Source organism: Perna viridis, chromosome 3 (assembly GCF_037379345.1).
Source record: "Perna viridis isolate PV_CMFRI_1.1 ecotype Kerala chromosome 3, ASM3737934v1, whole genome shotgun sequence".
Taxonomy (NCBI): domain Eukaryota; kingdom Metazoa; phylum Mollusca; class Bivalvia; order Mytilida; family Mytilidae; genus Perna; species Perna viridis.
The window spans coordinates 13,497,850-13,516,408 of NC_142447.1; the positions used below are offsets into that span (position 1 = coordinate 13,497,850).

An 18,559-nucleotide genomic window follows, 5' to 3' on the forward strand; every position below is an offset into this window, starting at 1 on the left:
CACTGGGTAAATTCGGACATCCCTTTCTTGGTAGGGCCCCGTGCAGGTCCGGGTGTTAAAGAATAAGCCTGCAGCAGCGCTAAGCTTGTCGTATAAGGCGACTAAATAGTGCTCAGAAACCTAGCCGGGGGCTAGGCGCTCTGCCCACAGAGCAACTGGGAACCTTTGCGCTCCGCCACAGGAGGCTAAATTGCCCGACCTTACCCATCCCCCCTTTTTCGAGTGGCAATCAAAATTTGTCGACCCTATTATCCTTGTGACCCATCCTTTCTTTTTTTCATTTCATGTTCATTGTCTGAATATAGCTGAAATATTGCTGCTCGGACGTTAAACCCCAACAAACAAACAAACTTTCTTCGTAGGCAAAACAACTGTAAACCTTTAAGATTTAAAATGTTTCAATGTATATTTAAAACTCAAGAAACATTTTATCCAAGGAAAGTGTCATTTTTATTTTATCACATCGGTTGGAACCATCAGGTTTTGAATAAAAAAACACTTCACTGGGTCGAAAGTACATCATTGTTATAGAATTTCAGCAACGAAGTGATTGCATTCGCTGCTACACTGAAGACAAATGTCCAAGTTGAGCAATATGGTGTTTTGAAATTTGATAAAGAAAGAATTAATATCGGTTATGGATTTGATTTGGCAACAGGAATATTCACTGCCCCTAAGACAGGGGTGTATGCATTTTTCGCTTCTGTTGTGACGAAAGATAACTCATTGGATTTGTGGCTTCTAAAAAATGACATCATTTTGAAACCACAAGCTAAGCTGCATTGTACACCAGGACATTGGACAACAGGATCCTTGAATGCTGTTGTAAAGCTACAGGCAGGTCATACTGTTCACTTGACGAATCCAGAGAAAGCAGAAAATGGATGGGTCGAAGGGAATGAGTTTGCACAATTCTCTGGGTACATATTATGAAATGAATTACAATGATCATAGATGTTATTTCGACTTTCTTTTTTTCTAAATACCATATTACCGCACCTGATACTTATGTGGACGATTCAAGTTTCCCTCTTTATTTGGGACGGAATATATACCTTAATGTTAAAACGTACAAGCCTCAAGCCCCGTGCAGGTCCGGGTGTCAAAAGAATAGGCCTGCAGCAGCGCTAAGCCTGTCGTAAAAGGCGACTAAATAATGCTCAGAACCCTAGCCGAGGGGTAGGCAACTGGGTTGTGTGCTCCAGGTGGTGATATGGGGTACCCCTAGCGTGTTACATGCTGGGGTTGTCAGGCTATAATACGGAAAACCTGACCATAAACCATAGTGGTGCACCGTGTTGGGAATGATGCCACGTTCCTCGCACGTTAAAGAACCCTACTGTGGTATTCAATAGGAGTAGGAACCATAGGGCTCCGCCACAGGAGGCTAAATTGCCCGACCCTACCTACCTGTCTCTATTTCCATTGGCAATCAAAATCTGTCGACCCCATTGTCCTTGTGTCCCATCCCATTTTTGATTTCATCATCATTTCATGTTTATCACATGAATATAGCTGAAATATTTCTGCTCGAGCGTTAAACCCCAACAAACAATCAACAAGCCCCAATCTTCTGTTTATATCATTTCATCAAAAGACTAAATGAATAACGTTCATACTCAATCAATAGCAGGGTCACAACATTTTGATTCTTCTGAAAACAAATGAAACCGCAATGGGATCAAAAGCAAACTATTTTTACTACTACCTTTTGGTCGCACACCAATTATGTTCACCAAAACTATCTTTAAGCCATGGATATTCCAGACCAATGGAACAAAATTACAATACACGAATTTTATTTAAGTACCATTCTTTGTAAGAATTAGGCAATGGGTGGCAAATCATATTTCTCGATTTGGTCATTTTTCCTCAAATATTCAATTCATCTCGAAAACAACTGAAAAGTTATTTAAATTTATCCTGAAGTATCAGTGACGGAGACATTTTTTGACTGCTTATATACGGAAAAAGTGCGGAAAAATTTTCCCATCTTTTTTCCATGATTGTGCATTTCAACTAAATTTGTCCTGTCAATATCTTAAAAAGCAAATTTTGCAAACACTTTGATTGTTATTTCTGGAGTTTATCGGGTATAAATACTTGGTTAATGCAATAAAATCTCTGGGTTTTTTCCTTCATGTGCCACACTTAATACACATTTTGCCTGATGGAGAAGTACTTAAGATACAGTTTTTATATATTACAGATAAAACAATACCCTTGCATTATATATCACAAAAATTCATTACCACACATTCACTCTACAAACAATATCAATCTTTCACCAAAAATAGATATTTCACTGGGTAAATTCGGACATCCCTTTCTTGGTAGGGCCCCGTGCAGGTCCGGGTGTTAAAGAATAGGCCTGCAGCAGCGCTAAGCTTGTCGTATAAGGCGACTAAATAGTGCTCAGAAACCTAGCCGGGGGCTAGGCGCTCTGCCCACAGAGCAACTGGGAACCTTTGCGCTCCGCCACAGGAGGCTAAATTGCCCGACCTTACCCATCCCCCCTTTTTCGAGTGGCAATCAAAATTTGTCGACCCTATTATCCTTGTGACCCATCCTTTCTTTTTTTCATTTCATGTTCATTGTCTGAATATAGCTGAAATATTGCTGCTCGGACGTTAAACCCCAACAAACAAACAAACTTTCTTCGTAGGCAAAACAACTGTAAACCTTTAAGATTTAAAATGTTTCAATGTATATTTAAAACTCAAGAAACATTTTATCCAAGGAAAGTGTCATTTTTATTTTATCACATCGGTTGGAACCATCAGGTTTTGAATAAAAAAACACTTCACTGGGTCGAAAGTACATCATTGTTATAGAATTTCAGGCAATGTAGGTGTAGTTTTATTCAATGTAAAATTAATTTCTGTGAGGCGTATACTCACAGTTAATTTGAAGCTCCGATATGTGGCTGTAACAGGTACTCGCAAAAAAAAATCAGACAACAGGCAAACAAGAGTATACATGTAGCAGTGTATAACTCCCTCATTTTGAGTCAGAGTATAAAAGAAGTAAATGAAAAAGCATACAGAAGAAAAAAACAATCAACTACAACAACATAAAACAAATGTTGTGCATTAGTACTGTAGCATACCCAGCTTTAGCTCAATCTGTAACAACATATTGCATTTAATTTGTTCTGGCTCTATTGAAAAAAATACAATAACAAACACAAAAAAACAAAACAAAACAAACAAAACAAAAAACAAAAACAAAAACAAAAAAAAAACAAAAAAAAAAACAAAGAACGAACCGGAAAACATGTAATCATTTTTTTAAATATTAAGTTGAAGTCGTATTAGTCTGAAATCATATCCATTGATAGGGAATAGTTACAGCTATTGCAACACTACCAAGTGGCTCTGATAAGTATAATCCAAATAAAGGATATCCTAAATAGATTCAATCAAAAAAATAAAAGATCCAGGGCTGTGATAATTAATTAGCTGCAAAGAAATCGTTAAGAAAAAAATATGCAAACGGACGGACGGATGAATATAATACTGTCATTGCGGGGTGTATAACATATGTCAGAATTTCACTAAATTTGCTTGCTTAAAGATATAATAACATCGGTCTATTTCTATTTTAAGTTTAGATTGATTGATTGATTGTTACGGTTTAACGTCCGAGCAGCAATATTTCAGCTATATTCAGACGATGAACATGAAACGGATGGTAAAATGAACATGAAATGATGAAATGAAAGACGGGATGGGACACAAGGACAGTAGGGTCGACAAATTTTGATTGCCACTAGAAAAAGGGAGGGATGGGTAAGGTCGGGCAATTTAGCCTCCTGTGGCGGAGTGCAAAGGTTCCTACTCCCATCGAATACCACAGCAGGGTTCTTTAACGTGCGAGGAACGTGGCATCTTTTCAAACACGGTGCACCACTATGGTTTGCGGTCAGGTTTTCCGTATTATAGTCTGACAACCCCAGCATGTAACATGCCAGGGGTACCCCATTCCACCACCCGGGGCACACATCCCAGTTGCTCTGTGGGCAGAGCGCCTAGCCCCCGGCTAGGTTTCTGAGCACTATTTAGTCGCCTTTTACGACAAGCTTAGCGCTGCTGCAGGCCTATTGTTTTGACACCCGGACCTGCACGGGGCTATTTTAAGTTTAGAAGAAGTCATTCATTTGACAAATGAAAGTATAAAATACAAATTTTATGTAACAATTCTTTATTTTCAGACTTAAAAAACAAGGAATATTTTAATGGCCCGACCAATCCATAGAGTAGAGAAAAAAAATGAAATTTCGTTGCAGGTTTTCATTTAGTCTCATTCTTGCATTAACCATCTAAAATAATCACGGATTAACCACTGTATCTTTAACGCAAAAAGTCTACCGAATTTTATGTTCATATCAATTTTAAAGATTTTATCATAATAAGACTTGTTACAACGGTCATACGATTTATTTGATTTATAAACCTTGGGAACTTTGTTTCGGTCAAATATATATAATCAATGATAACATATAAGACTTGATTCTTTTAAGTAGCTGTCTTTATAAAAATCAGACAGAAGGTGAATCATGCATGTCAAAAACCCACCAAATTCTGTTTTTATTCTTGTTCAGAAGCAATTACTGATGACATTAACATTCTTAATTTTTCATTTGAGATAAAAAATTATACAGATTGTACATAAAATTGGCACTTTGCAAGACCTAACATTTTTGAATTGGTTCAGTTCGGTTGATTTTAGTGAGAGATGAATGTATGATTTTCTCAATAGTGCAGATGTGAATACAGAAATGATTATTATTATGTAAAAATATAGCATATATACAAATGTAGACTTAAAAATCACTGTTTTTTTTCTACACCATGAATCACTTTACCATTGGCATTGTCTGAATTTTATATGGACTGGTACTTAAAGCTTCACATCGATATAAGCTTCTTTTTTCTACACATTGTATGGGGAACAAGTTAATGTTAATTTTTGCCAATGCCCCGTGCAGGTCCGGGTGTTAAAAGAACAGGCCTGCAGCAGCGCTAAGCCTGTCGTAAAAGGCGACTAAATAGTGCTCAGTGCCCACAGAGCATGTTTTGTTTGTTTGTTTGTTGGGGTTTAACGTCCGAGCAGCAATATTTCAGCTATGTTCAGACGAACATGAAATTGATGATAAAATGAACATGAAATGATGATGAAATGAAAAAAAGGATTGGACACAAGGACAATGGGGTCGACAAATTTTGATTGCCACTGGAAATAGGGAGAGGTGGGTAGGGTCGAGCAATTTAGCCTCCTTTGGCGGAGCCCTACCCTGTGGTTCCTACTCCGGGAGAATACCACAGCAGGGTTCTTTAAAGTGCGAGGAACGTGGCATCTTTCCCAACACGGTGCACCACTATGGTTTGCGGTGGTATTCTCCCGGAGTAGGAACCATAGGGCTCCGCCACAGGAGGCTAAATTGCCCGACCCTACACACCTCTCCCTATTTCCAGTGGCAAATTTTGTCGTCCCCATTGTCCTTGTGTCCCATCCCTTTTTCACTTCATCATGTCATGTTCGTTTTATCATCAATTTCATGTTCATCGTCTGAATACAGCTGAAATATTGCTGCTCGGACGTTAAACCCCAACAAACAAACAATTAATTTTTGCCAACAAGTACACTCTCACTACTGCATTTTAAAATTAACACTTTAACCGTTCATTTTTTGTTACGAAAAATTACGTAAAGCTAATACAAAGTCTGGCAAGCTTTTCATTGATATAATTTGTACATCGTTTGAAAACTCGAAACAATAAACAAGTGTATCTGTTTTAGTGTCAAGATAAAAAACGAATGATGGACTAGTTTCAATTTTAAATTCTTATTTAAGTTAATCTCAATAGTAATTCACATGTTCAAGTATCTAAGATGCTGAGAAAGTAAAATTATTATAACCCCACTAATGTTATTCAAGAGACACAAAAGTTTCAATGAGTAACTTCTGCCATAACAACGATTTCAAAGGGTTGTAAAATCTTTTAAGATCTTAAGATCTTTCAGTCTAATATAACATTAATAGAAAAAAAATGAGGAGTTATTGTGCTCATTTTTAATGTAGGTATTCGAAATTTTCGCGGGAAAAGAATTTCTCTGGATTTTTCATAGCTTTTGTCTTAGTGGGGTTTATCTGTTACAATCCCAGAAGATGTTTGTTGGGGTTTAACGTCCGAGCAGCAATATTTCAGCCATATTCAGACAATGAACATGAAATGGATGATAAAATTAACACGAAATGAAAAAAAGAAAGGATGGGTCACAAGGATAATAGGGTCGACAAATTTTGATTGCCACTGGAAAAAGGGGGGATGGGTAAGGTCGGGCAATTTAGCCTCCTGTGGCGGAGCGCAAAGGTTCCTACTCCTATCGAATACCACAGCAGGGTTCTTTAACGTGCGAGGAACGTGGCATCTTTCCCAACACGGTGCACCACTATGGTTTGCGGTCAGGTTTTCCGTATTATAGCCTGACAACCCCAGCATGTAACACGCCAGGGGTACCCCATTCAACCACCTGGGGCACACATCCCAGTTGCTCTGTGGGCAGAGCGCCTAGCCCCCGGCTAGGTTTTTGAGCACTATTTAGTCGCCCTTTGCGACAAGCTTAGCGCTGCTGCAGGCCTATTCTTTTAACACCCGGACCTGCACGGGGCAAATCCCAGAAGAAAAAACAAAAAATTCACTAAAAAAATTTCCAAATAAAGGTTTATGGTACGTTTAATGAAATTATGAAAAAGAAAAGCGGTAGTTACTGGAAAAGTGTGCTATGAAAGGGATCATTACAAATGTTTGTTTGTTTGTTGGGGTTTAACGTCCGAGCAGCAATATTTCAGCTATATTCAGACAATGAACATGAAATGGATGATAAAATTAACATGAAATGATAAAAAGAAAGGATGGGTCACAAGGATAATAGGGTCGACAAATTTTGATTGCCACTAGAAAAAGGGGGGATGGGTAAGGTCGGGCAATTTAGCCTCCTGTGGCGGAGCGCAAAGGTTCCTACTCCTATCGAATACCACAGCAGGGTTCTTTAACGTGCGAGGAACGTGGCATCTTTCCCAACACGGTGCACCACTATGGTTTGCGGTCAGGTTTTCCGTATTATAGCCTGACAACCCAGCGGTACCCCATTCAACCACCTGGGGCACACATCCTAGTTGCTCTGTGGGCAGAGCGCCTAGCCCCCGGCTAGGTTTCTGAGCACTATTTAGTCGCCTTTTACGACAAGCTTAGCGCTGCTGCAGGCGTATTCTTTTGACACCCGGACCTGCACGGGGCCATTACAAATGAGTCCGAAAATCTGACAAAAGTGACTGAACATGAGCAGCAAACGTCATTAAGCTTAGTAAGGAATTTTTAACGTTACAAACGTGAAAAAAATTTAAGTTATGTCCCTGATACACACAATTGTTTGCAAATAAAGTTTTACCTGTCCAAACCGAGCTCTGAATACAGCTAAAACGTTTCTTAACCAGATATTTTTTAACTCTCGTCATAACCGTTGAAATGTCTTCAGAACCTGGGTAAACGAACACCTGGGTTTACCAAACAAATTTTACAGTCCAAAAGGGGATCGAAATAGGGAGGTTTCACTGTATTAATCACACAAACCAAGCTCAAAGAATTCTATTTCTTACAAGGATGTGTTGTCATGACAACATTTAAGAGTCAATACAAATACAAAAATATACTATTATTCTTAGCACAAGATGTCGTTTACGATTCTTTTGTATTCTCATTAATTTCCTTATTAATATCTTAACAAATTGCTTACGTTGATAAACAAAATCTAAAGTTATCGTTAAGACTTCCGTGAAAAGCATCTTACAAGATTTTCTTCTTAGTAATTGAATTACAAAATAATTACTCCACGAACAACACATGCGTCTATCGTTTTTATACTTTTTTCTCGATTAATGTCATTACAATAATGGAATGTTATTATAGGACACCCTACTACTTGTTTAACCGAAACTTTGAGTACAGTCTTAAAATTATAAACATTTCAAATACTACGGTAGTGGTTGTTATAGTTGTGTAATGATAACCATGCAACATAATTCTTTGTCTTTATTTTCCGTCTGAAATCTCCACAAGTATCTGTTTGTTTGTCCACATATTTGACTGTATGGCATTTTACTTTGTTTTGATATTCAATTTTGCAGTATCAAATCATGCTTTTACAGTTCCACTAGTATTTGACAGTTCGTTTGTTATTAGTGTCTTAATTTAGAGACATTTAGAGAAGCTTTTGTATGAACAATTTTCATGAGACTATACAAATGCCAGTTCAAGATTTTTTTTTATTTTGAAGCATTTGAAATTACATCAGAATTGCAGCGACTGGTCGCTTATTGAACGACCCTCGTAAGATGTATTCTGGTATACCACTTCATGACGAATACTGACACAAAAAGGCGTAATGATTTGATTGTTTGTTTGTTGGGGTTTAACGTCCGAGCAGCAATATTTCAGCTATATTCAGACGATGAACATGAAATGATGATGAAATGAAAAAGGGATGGGACACAAGGACAATGGGGTCGACAAATTTTGATTGCCAGTGGAAATAGGGAGAGGTAAGTAGAGTCGGGCAATTTAGCCTCCTGTGGCGAAGCTCTATGGTTCCTACTCCGGGGGAATACCACAGTAGGGTTCTTTAACGTGTGAGGAACGTGGCATCTTTCCCAAAGCCCCGTGCAGGTCCGGGTGTCAAAAGAATAGGCCTGCAGCAGCTCTAAGCCTGTCGTAAAAGGCGACTAAATAGTGCTCAGAAACCTAGCCGGGGGCTAGGCGCTCTGCCCACAGAGCAACTGGGATGTGTGCCCCAGGTGGTGGAATGGGGTACCCCTGGCGTGTTACATGCTGGGGTTGTCAGGCTATAATACGGAAAACCTGACCGCAAACCATAGTGGTGCACCGTTTTGGGAAAGATGCCACGTTCCTCGCACGTTAAAGAACCTTGCTGTGGTATTCGATAAGAGTAGGAACCTTTGGGCTCCGCCACAGGAGGCTTAATTGCCTGACCTTACCCATCCCCCTTTTTTCCAGTGGCAGTCAAAATTTGTCGACCCTATTATCCTTGTGACCCATCCTTTTTTTTCATCATTTCATGTTCATTTTATCATCCATTTCATGTTCATTGTCTGAATATAGCTGAAATATTGCTGCTCGGACGTTAAACCCCAACAAACAAACAAACATCTTTCCCAAAACGGTGCACCACTATGGTTTTCGGTCAGGTTTTCCGTATTATAGCCTGACAACCCCAGCATGTAACACACCAGGGGTACCCCATTCCACCACCTGGGGCATACATCCCAGTTGCTCTGTAGGCAGAGCGCCCTAGCCCCCGGCTAAGGTTCTGAGCACTATTTAGTCGCCTATTACGACAAGCTTAGCGTTGCTGTAGGCCTATTCTTTTAACACCCGGACCTGCACGGGACCAAAAAAAAAATGAATTGGTATATGGTATCAAAAATTAAAAGAATGACCTTACTTTTAGTGAGAAGTTAAAGTTAAAGTTTGAATCTTACCCGACTGAATGTCACAAAACCTGTCAATCTAATGCCTGACCAAGACATATCAAAGCACGTTATAGTAGTCAAATGTTTTAATAAGAATTGTTAATCATGCAGAATTTGGTTTGGCAGTGTTTAGTTACACAGGTACTTTCTAAGGAGTTCTTAAGTTGTCTTTATTTAGGTAGATTTTCATTTTTGTCCGCGTCGGTTTATATATAGGTTGTCATATACTTAATTTTTTCAGATTCATGTACTTTTTTAATGCAATATGGAACAATCTCTTTTATTGAAATATCCTTCTATCGAATGGACAGAGAATCAGAAGATTAATGAAATACTTCCGTTTCCCGTTTTGTTTCCATTAATCATAATGACGAATGTCAAAACAATTAAAAGGCAATTTATAACACATCTTCACATATCAAAGCTGATTTGTTAATCGAATGACAGATAAATGTCAAGGTTATAGGATTAACTTTATGTCATATCAATAAATTAATTTAAAATCGATATTGATTCAGACAATATTGAGATTATTTTTATTATGGTCTCTTTGGTGTATGCACTCAGTAGTTTTATGAGTTTATAAATTGTAGACTATCTGTTTAGGGGTGTTGACCTTCGACACTGTTGATTTCTTCTCGTGTAAAAAATACTTCTGAACGGCGTTTACTAACATGTTCATGCTAATCTGATCGTTAAGTTTGCGGTGTGAGAATCAGTGTTTCCATAAAGTGTTTATTTGATGCTCATAGAAATAAATTGTTCTCAAACGTCACTTCATTTTTTTAAAGTGTGGTCTGGGTTGCTATTTTTGCAGAGGAATGACAGAAAAACTGGCTCGGACGTCCCTCAGTATACAAAGGTCCGAACCTGACAGCAGATCGGACACAGTGGGAATCTTAGCACACTCACATCTGGTATGGAAAGTGCCCCGACCAATTCAACAAAAAGTACCCAATCACACGTTCAGTCTGCAGACCATCTATTCCAGTACAAAAACTTTTAACTATTTCAAAATTATCAAAGCATGTTCCATCATTTTAATGATATATTTGACTACAACGATGACGAACCACATTGTACCACATCAAAATGTGGTATTAAAAATTGCAAAACATGCAACATTCTTATAACCGACTCTTACTTCTCCAGTTCCCTTACAAACAAAACCTTCCATACAAGATGTCACGATGACTTAAGTTGCAAATCAACAAACTTAATATAAGGATTAGAATGCAACTTATGTGGTTTAGTATATGTCGGAGAAACACAAGAACGATTAAACAAAAGAATGTGCGGTCATCGTTCGGGAATTAACACCACCAAATTTCCGACAGTTTATTAACATTTTAAACAAGATCATCTATGAAAGTTCTAATTTTAGAAAAAGCCCGTGCAGGTCCGGGTGTCAAAAGAATAGGCCTGCAGCAGCGCTAAGCTTCTCGTAAAAGGCGACTAAATAGTGCTCAGAAACCTAGCCGGGGGCTAGGCGCTCTGCCCACAGAGCAAGTGGGATGTGTGCCCCAGGTGGTGGAGTGGGGTACCCCTGGGATGTTACATGCTGGGGTTGTCAGGCTATAATACGGAAAACCTGACCGCAAACCATAGTGGTGCATCGTGTTGGGAAAGATGCCACGTTCCTCGCACGTTAAAAAACCCTGCTGTGGTATTCGATAGGAGTAGGAACCATAGGGCTCCGCCACAGGAGGCTAAATTGCCCGACCTTACCCATCCCATCTTTTCCTAGTGGCAATCAAAATTTGTCGTCCCTATAATCCTTGTGACCCATCCTTCTTTTTATCATTTCATGTTCATTGTCTGAATATAGCTGAAATATTGCTGCTCGGACGTTAAACCCCAACAAACAAACAAACAAACAAGCAAACATATTTTAGAAAAAAAAAATACCATTCTACGAACAGTCCCGTTCTAAGTAAAAACTATCGAAGGGAAAGAGAGGAGGACTGGATACGCAAATTAGGTTTTGCAATATCTTACGGATGCAATGACAACATCAAAAGTATAGGAAACCTTTCAAGCCAATATAACAATAGCATAAATGTGATGAATTTATTTGACAAAAATCCAAGACGGGAAAGGAGTCATGGCCATCGCCACTATACGTCACCTAAGTTACATGATGTCTTCATAGATGGTCTCCTTCCTTTCATACAAAAACCTCTTGGACGTCATCACATTAGAACCAAACTTTATTCTATACCTCTGACTATACTACACTCCCTTTACAAAACAAGTCTTGACACTCCTGTTTCTGACCCCACCTCATCATTATACAGACTTGTTGTCATCATTTTGGATATTGGTTTTCACAGACTCTTTAAATCAGTTTGTGTGGAAAGTCAAGATGAAAATCAACGATCATTTCTTCCACTACCGTTTGTCAACAAAGTTATAGATGCAATTAATTTGGCTAATAGCATCCATCACAAAAACGTTACGAACAAAATTCCCCCATATTTGAAAGACAAATCCATACCAATTATTTCATATTCCTATACTTAACCCATTGCATCCAAAATTTTCAATTATTAAAAGGCTATTGCAGAACCTCGAGATTGTGAGCTTCTTCAAGGCTAAACCACCTGACTGTTCTTGCGAAAACTCTCCATTCAAATATGGTCCATCTGGTCACGTCGTTACAGGAGATTTAACCATCATCGAAAATGAATCTCTGCGTAATATCCTTTCTAAAGGTCCCGAGTACCGTGAACCATGCTCCATAAATTGGAATTATAACTAGTATTTATGGATGCCGTGGAGGACTATGCAAGAAAATGGATAAAACGAGAACAAGAAGAGTTTGTTTGTTTGAGAACAAGAAGACATTGCTTCTCTAACAGCGTGGTTAAAGGCCGTGAGGTCTTTAATTTTGAAACGAATGAAAGTTTTAAGTAGGTCAAAGAGTGCCAAGGCTACATCAGTTTTCAAAGACTCCGATGTAGCAAACATTGTGTCTACTATACATAACAAATATGCTGTCATACCAGCAGACAAAGCCCAAAACAACATTGTTTTTGTTTGCAAAACGTTTTACATCCAATGTTTATCATCAGAGGTAGACGTAGAAAATAATAGCAGTGATTAGAACTATACTGCCACCACACTCTCCAAAGAAGAAATTGTGGAAAATCATAAATCTGTGCTGTCCTCCTTTGGTCTCTATACCAAGGAGGATGATTGTGATTTACCGTCTATTTACTGTATTCCTTAACTCCACAAAAATCCATACAAACAACGTCTCATAGCTGGATCTGCAAAATGTACCACCAAACCTCTTTTAAAACGTTTAATTTCTATACATACAACTGCTGGTGACCTATTTCTTCACTCTTATGAGGCTGACTGTATAGCTGATCTGATAAGAAAGAAAGAATATCGTTTGCTTAGATCCTTTAATCTCAGTTTCCGCTATATAGATGACGTATTATCTTTAAACAATCCTGATTTCGAGGATTTGATACATCAACCACAAAGAACTCGAGATAAAGGATACTATAGACAATGTGAAGTCAGCATCATATCTTGACCTACACTTAGAAATCGATGGTAAAGGAAAACTATTGACCAAACTTTACGACAAACGTGATGACTTTTCATTCAGAATTGTCAACTTTCCTTTCATCTGTGGCAATATCCCTTCAGCACCTGCGTATGGAGTTTTCATATCACAACTCATACGTTATGCCAGAGCTTGCCGAAACTACGCGGACTTTTTGTATTGCGCTAGAATACTAACAAATAGGCTTCTGGAACAGCGTTATGTTGCTACAGAAGTTTTATGGTCGTCATTATGAACTCGTGGATCGTTATGGTGTATCCATCTGCACCATGAAAACTGATTTATTCAACGGATCATAGTTTTCCTTTCCTCGTTTGTCTACCCCGGACTTGACTTTTTATGAGCAACTCGGCGGGTGTTTCTAGAAAAGCAGAGGACACTTACCCTACCGGTGCACCTGGTTCATGCTCTCTGTTTTTAGTGGGGTCCGAGTTGCTCATTTGCTTTTGTTACTTTGTATGTATGATTTGATGTCTGTTTTCCATGTCTGGTCTTTGTCCCTGGATTACATTCTTTTGATTACCGCTATAACCTTGGTTCCCTTAATTACTCTTGCATGTGATATATACTTTCAACAATCTGTTCTCTTTTCAAAGGACTTTGATTACCAATGAGTGACACCAAAAGCTTTTTATGAAAATTCTAAGCGATGGTTACTATTGTACAAGAGCATTGGTAGCTAGTCAGTATTTTTGTTGGTCATTACACTTAAGTAGTAGAAAAGCTTTAAAGAAAAGGTTTGGCTGAAATATTGGTTATCATTACTCTCATTTGATTACGTATTAAGCAGTGATCACAAAATAATGCATTGTTGATAACTAGCCGGTACAGACTTAAGAACGCCCCGTGCAGGTCCGGGTGTTAAAAGAATAGGCCTGCAGTAGCGCTAAGCTTGTCGTATAAGGCGACTAAATAGTGCTCAGAAACCTAGCCGGGGCTAGGCGCTCTGCCCACAGAGCAACTGGGATGTGTGCCCCAGGTGGTTGAATGGGGTACCCCTGGCGTGTTACATGCTGGGGTTGTCAGGCTATAATACAGAAAACCTGACCGCAAACTATAGTGGTGCGAAAGATGCCACGTTCCTCGCATGTTAAAGAACCCTGCTGTGGTATTCGATAGGAGTAGGAACCTTTGCGCTCCGCCACAGGAGGCTTAATTGCCCGACCTTACCAATCCCCCCTTTTTCCAATGGCAATCAAAATTTGTCGACCCTATTTTCCTTGTGTCCCATCCTTTTTTTTCATTTCATGTTCATTTTATCATCCATTTCATGTGCATCGTCTGAATATAGCTGAAATATTGCTGCTCGGACTTTTAACTCGAACAAACAAACTCAAGAAAGTCAATTTCTAAAACAGCAGGAACGATTTGGAATTTTAAAATCCATAAACCAACACTTTTTCATAAAACATCAAAATGGTCCCACGAATAAAAGTACCTTCATAGTATACAGACATACTGAGTATAATTTCTCTCTTTTCCTCTGTAACGAATTTTCAAGCATTTATTAAAAAGGCATGGGAAAGGCTGATTGAAATCATGATGAAACAAACTAGACTTTTTATTGTGTTTTCAACAAATTAATTGCAGTCTTACAAGAAATAACGCAATATTAAATGCACAATTACTTTTACTATCATGCCAGATTGTCTTACTCCTTCAAATTGTCTGTTTGTGTACAGGTCCAAGCTTGAAGCCAGGTACTGACAAAAATTACTGAAATTTAAATTTAAAATTAATTAAAACCATTTAAACGGTAATAAATATGGCTAAGTTCTGACAGAAAACAATTCTTATCTTTTTTTTCATATATGCAGAAAAAATCACAGGTCAGAAATCTTCCCATTATATGGTTTATGGGGGATGGGGATTTTGGATGGGAGATGTGGGCAATTTGTTTTCAAATTATTTATTGATATGAAAAATGTATAAAATTAATTAAAAATAACAGTTTTAATGTTGAAGGATTTATAATTTAAAATTAATATGATTATGTGAATATTTGATAATAAGAATGCAATGGGAATTCAATGGGGAATTCTAAATTGGAAATAGGGACGGGGGAATTGTATATGGTGTAAGTTGAAAGGTTATGCTATTTAAGAGCTTTAAATGAATACGTTCAACAACTTTAAATAAAAGACCGGAAATATCGTCTTGCACTGGGATCTTTGATAATCTTAATTGTTCTTATCCCCGTGCAGGTGCGGGTATTAAAAGAATAGGCCTGCAGCAGCGCTAAGCTTGTCGTAAAAGGCGACTAAATAGTGCTCAGAACCCTAGCCTGGGGCTAGGGCGCTCTGCCCACAGAGCTACTGGGTTGTGTGCCCCAGATGGTGGTACCCCTGGTGTGTTACATGCTGGGGTTGTCAGGCTATAATACGGAAAACCTGACCGCAAACCATAGTGGTGCACCGTGTTGGGAAAGATGCCACGTTCCCGTTCCTCGCACGTTATAGAACCCTACTGTGGTATTCTCCCGGAGTAGGAACCATAGGGCTCCGCCACAGGAGGCTAAATTTCCCGACCCTACCCACCTCTCCCTATTTCCAGTGGCAATCAAAATTTGTCGACCCCATTGTCCTTGTGTCACATCCCTTTTTCCATTCATCATCATTTCATGTTCATTTTATCATCAATTTCATGTTCATCGTCTGAATATAGCTGAAATAGTGCTGCTCGGACGTTAAACCCCAACAAACAAACAAACAAACTGTTCTTATTCATAGCCCCTTAGTTTTATAATGGTTTGACAGAAATATGTGAAACAAACTTACCATTATTTCATGCGTTTTAAGTCCAAAGTAAGGAAGGTTTAGATATTTTTCAGCTGCTGCTTCCTATATAGAAATTCAATGTTTATAATATTTAACGAGGACGGTTCATACACATCCCAACATTCCGCCAAGGCACTGAGAAAATTTATCTCTTCGATAAAATATTTCGAAAAATTATTTTTCGGAAGGCTTTCCTAAAGTCTTGATTAAATATTGTGTATATTATGGGGTTTAAAGCGGAATTACAGTATCCTGCCCAGAAAGCAACTATAAATATGATATCTGGGATGCAGTTACTGCAAAGTGACGTCACAATATAAATGGTGAAAAATGGGAACCAGCAGAGTATAAATGCAGCCATTACAAGTCCCAGTACAATTGTCGCCCTTCGTTCCCTTGCTTTTGCTAGTTTTTTCTTTTGCCTTTCAATTTGACTTATATCAGTTATTTCAGATATTGAGTTTTTCGTTCCGATTTCTGGACATTGCACTGTTGAATCAACTTTAGTTTTTGTTTTCTCTCTGTAAGTTACACAGTTGGATGTTTTGTTAACGGTGGAAGTGTCTGTCTTTGGAACATCAAAGTGACAATTCATTTCGGTGGTGTCTGTACTTTCTAGTGTGAGTAGAAGACATTTCTGTTCCATAACAACTTCATGACCGCAAATGTCTGTCTGTTGAGGTACACCTGTAATAGACGGTCGAGCTGAATGAGTTTTTTTATTGTCTACATTTGGTTTATCTAGTAAAGATTCGTCTTCCCCAACGGCTTCATTATTTGTGGCATGCTGTTTATAATTTGGCCATGTGCCTTCATCCTCCGAACTTGATTTTTTTCTTGTCTTATTTATCGATGTATTTTGTTCATCTTGTTTTAGGACAGTTCGCTTGGTCGAACGTTTGAAATCAGGATCTTTTTCAACAATGCTGCTCTTATTCCGTCTACCTCGTCGAGCACGCTCCCTGGCCGCTTGATATATCTTAAAATACACAAATACCATTATGACTGCTGGTATATAAAATGATCCCATGCACGATGAAATTACGTAACCGATCTCTGAACTTAACACACACAGTGGATATTTTGATGTCGGAAGAGGATTTTTCCAGCCAATCAGTGGTGGTACACACACAATTCCTGACAAAACCCATACAGCTGTTATCATCAAGGCTGTACGGGTAGAAGTCCTTTGTCTAGAATACTGAATTGCACGTGTAATTGACCAGTATCTATCCAGACTTATCAGGCAGATGCTTAAAATGGAAGCAGTGCACAAGAAAACATCTATTGCTTTCCATAAATCACACCAAACAGACCCGAAATACCAATACCGCATTAGCTCGTTCGCTAAACTGAACGGCATTATTACAAGCCCAAGCAGCAAATCGGCGACTGCTAAAGAAGCAATGAACCAATTTTGTATCGACTTTAATTGTCTGTCCGTTGCAATGGCGACAACTACTAAAAGATTTCCAAACACAATAATGACCATAATAACAGTCACCAATATTGCTATTAAAACGGTATGGTATAAAGTATACCCTGGTGGAACCTTTGTAGTAAATGCATCCTCTGGTGAATTGTTTGGGTCCGATACGTTCATTCTGCCAACTAGAAGTCCGATCATTGTATCCGTAGAATTCATCCTGTACACTGTTTCGTCGGTTACCCTTATCTTCTGTCTTAGTTGAATTAGTTTTGTCTCCGAAAAAATCGGTATTTTACCTTTTTTTTAACGGATGCTAACTTTCAGATTTGATCATAAATTAATCGTAAAATCCTGTTTAATTATAATACTATGATATTTCAAAAGTCAATATTGTTTATGTTTCGAAAACTAAGACATTCGACCATCAAAGCTATTGAATCAAGTCTTCAGTATAAATATATTCAAGTTACTTCGTCTGAAGCAATGTTGTTTAAACAATGATGACCCAATCTGTTTCCATTATAACCACTTACTGACTGCTAATACGGTCGATGTCAACTTTCTGCTTGATCTAGCATAAACACAGCTCGTTCATAACTCCTTAAATAGCTTTTTTATTGGATGTATGTCTACTAATTCATGTTATCAATCATTGAGTTTCCAAGATTATTATCCTTGTCAGCTTCTCTGTTATTCGGAAAGACACCACTAGTATGATGGAGCGGACATAGCCATGCCATCTGAAAAATAATTTGATATATCAATGGTGAAAAACATTTTTTATGCTTTAAACTATTTAATGAAATTTGGTAGGATTTCTGTCTTTGTGCTGAACAGTTATCCGGTAAAAGTTCATAGTTTTTTCTCCCTTCACTTACCACCAAAAACGTGACTCGGTGGTGTTTTACGTAATCCAGCGAATGCTTCATCTGTCGATGTAAAAGGACACTATTTCAAGTATTAGTGTTTCCTGTATTTTATTTCTCTTTGATGTTTATTTATTTTGACCTTAGCCCCGTGCAGGTCCGGGAGTTAAAAGAATAGGCCTGCAGCAGCGCTAAGCTTGTCGTAAAAGGTGACTAAATAGTGCTCAGAACCCAAGCCGGGGGCTAGGGCGCTCTTCCCACAAAACAACTCTGTTGTGTGCCCCAGGTGGTGGAATGGGGTACCCCTGGCGTGTTACATGCTGGGGTTGTCAGGCTATAATACGGAAAACCTGA

At 38.5% G+C, this 18,559-nt stretch overlaps 1 protein-coding gene across 1 annotated transcript; it reads right to left on the reverse strand.

The window, feature by feature from the left end:
- Positions 1 to 15,586: 15,586 nt before the first annotated feature.
- On the reverse strand, positions 15,587 to 18,074 carry LOC148621083 (alpha-2A adrenergic receptor-like). Its single transcript, XM_088573959.1, has one exon. The coding sequence runs from the start codon at positions 17,553 to 17,555 to the stop codon at positions 16,056 to 16,058; it is 1,500 nt and encodes a 499-aa protein (XP_088430085.1). The 5' UTR covers positions 17,556 to 18,074; the 3' UTR covers positions 15,587 to 16,055.
- Between the last annotated feature and the right edge of the window lie 485 nt (positions 18,075 to 18,559).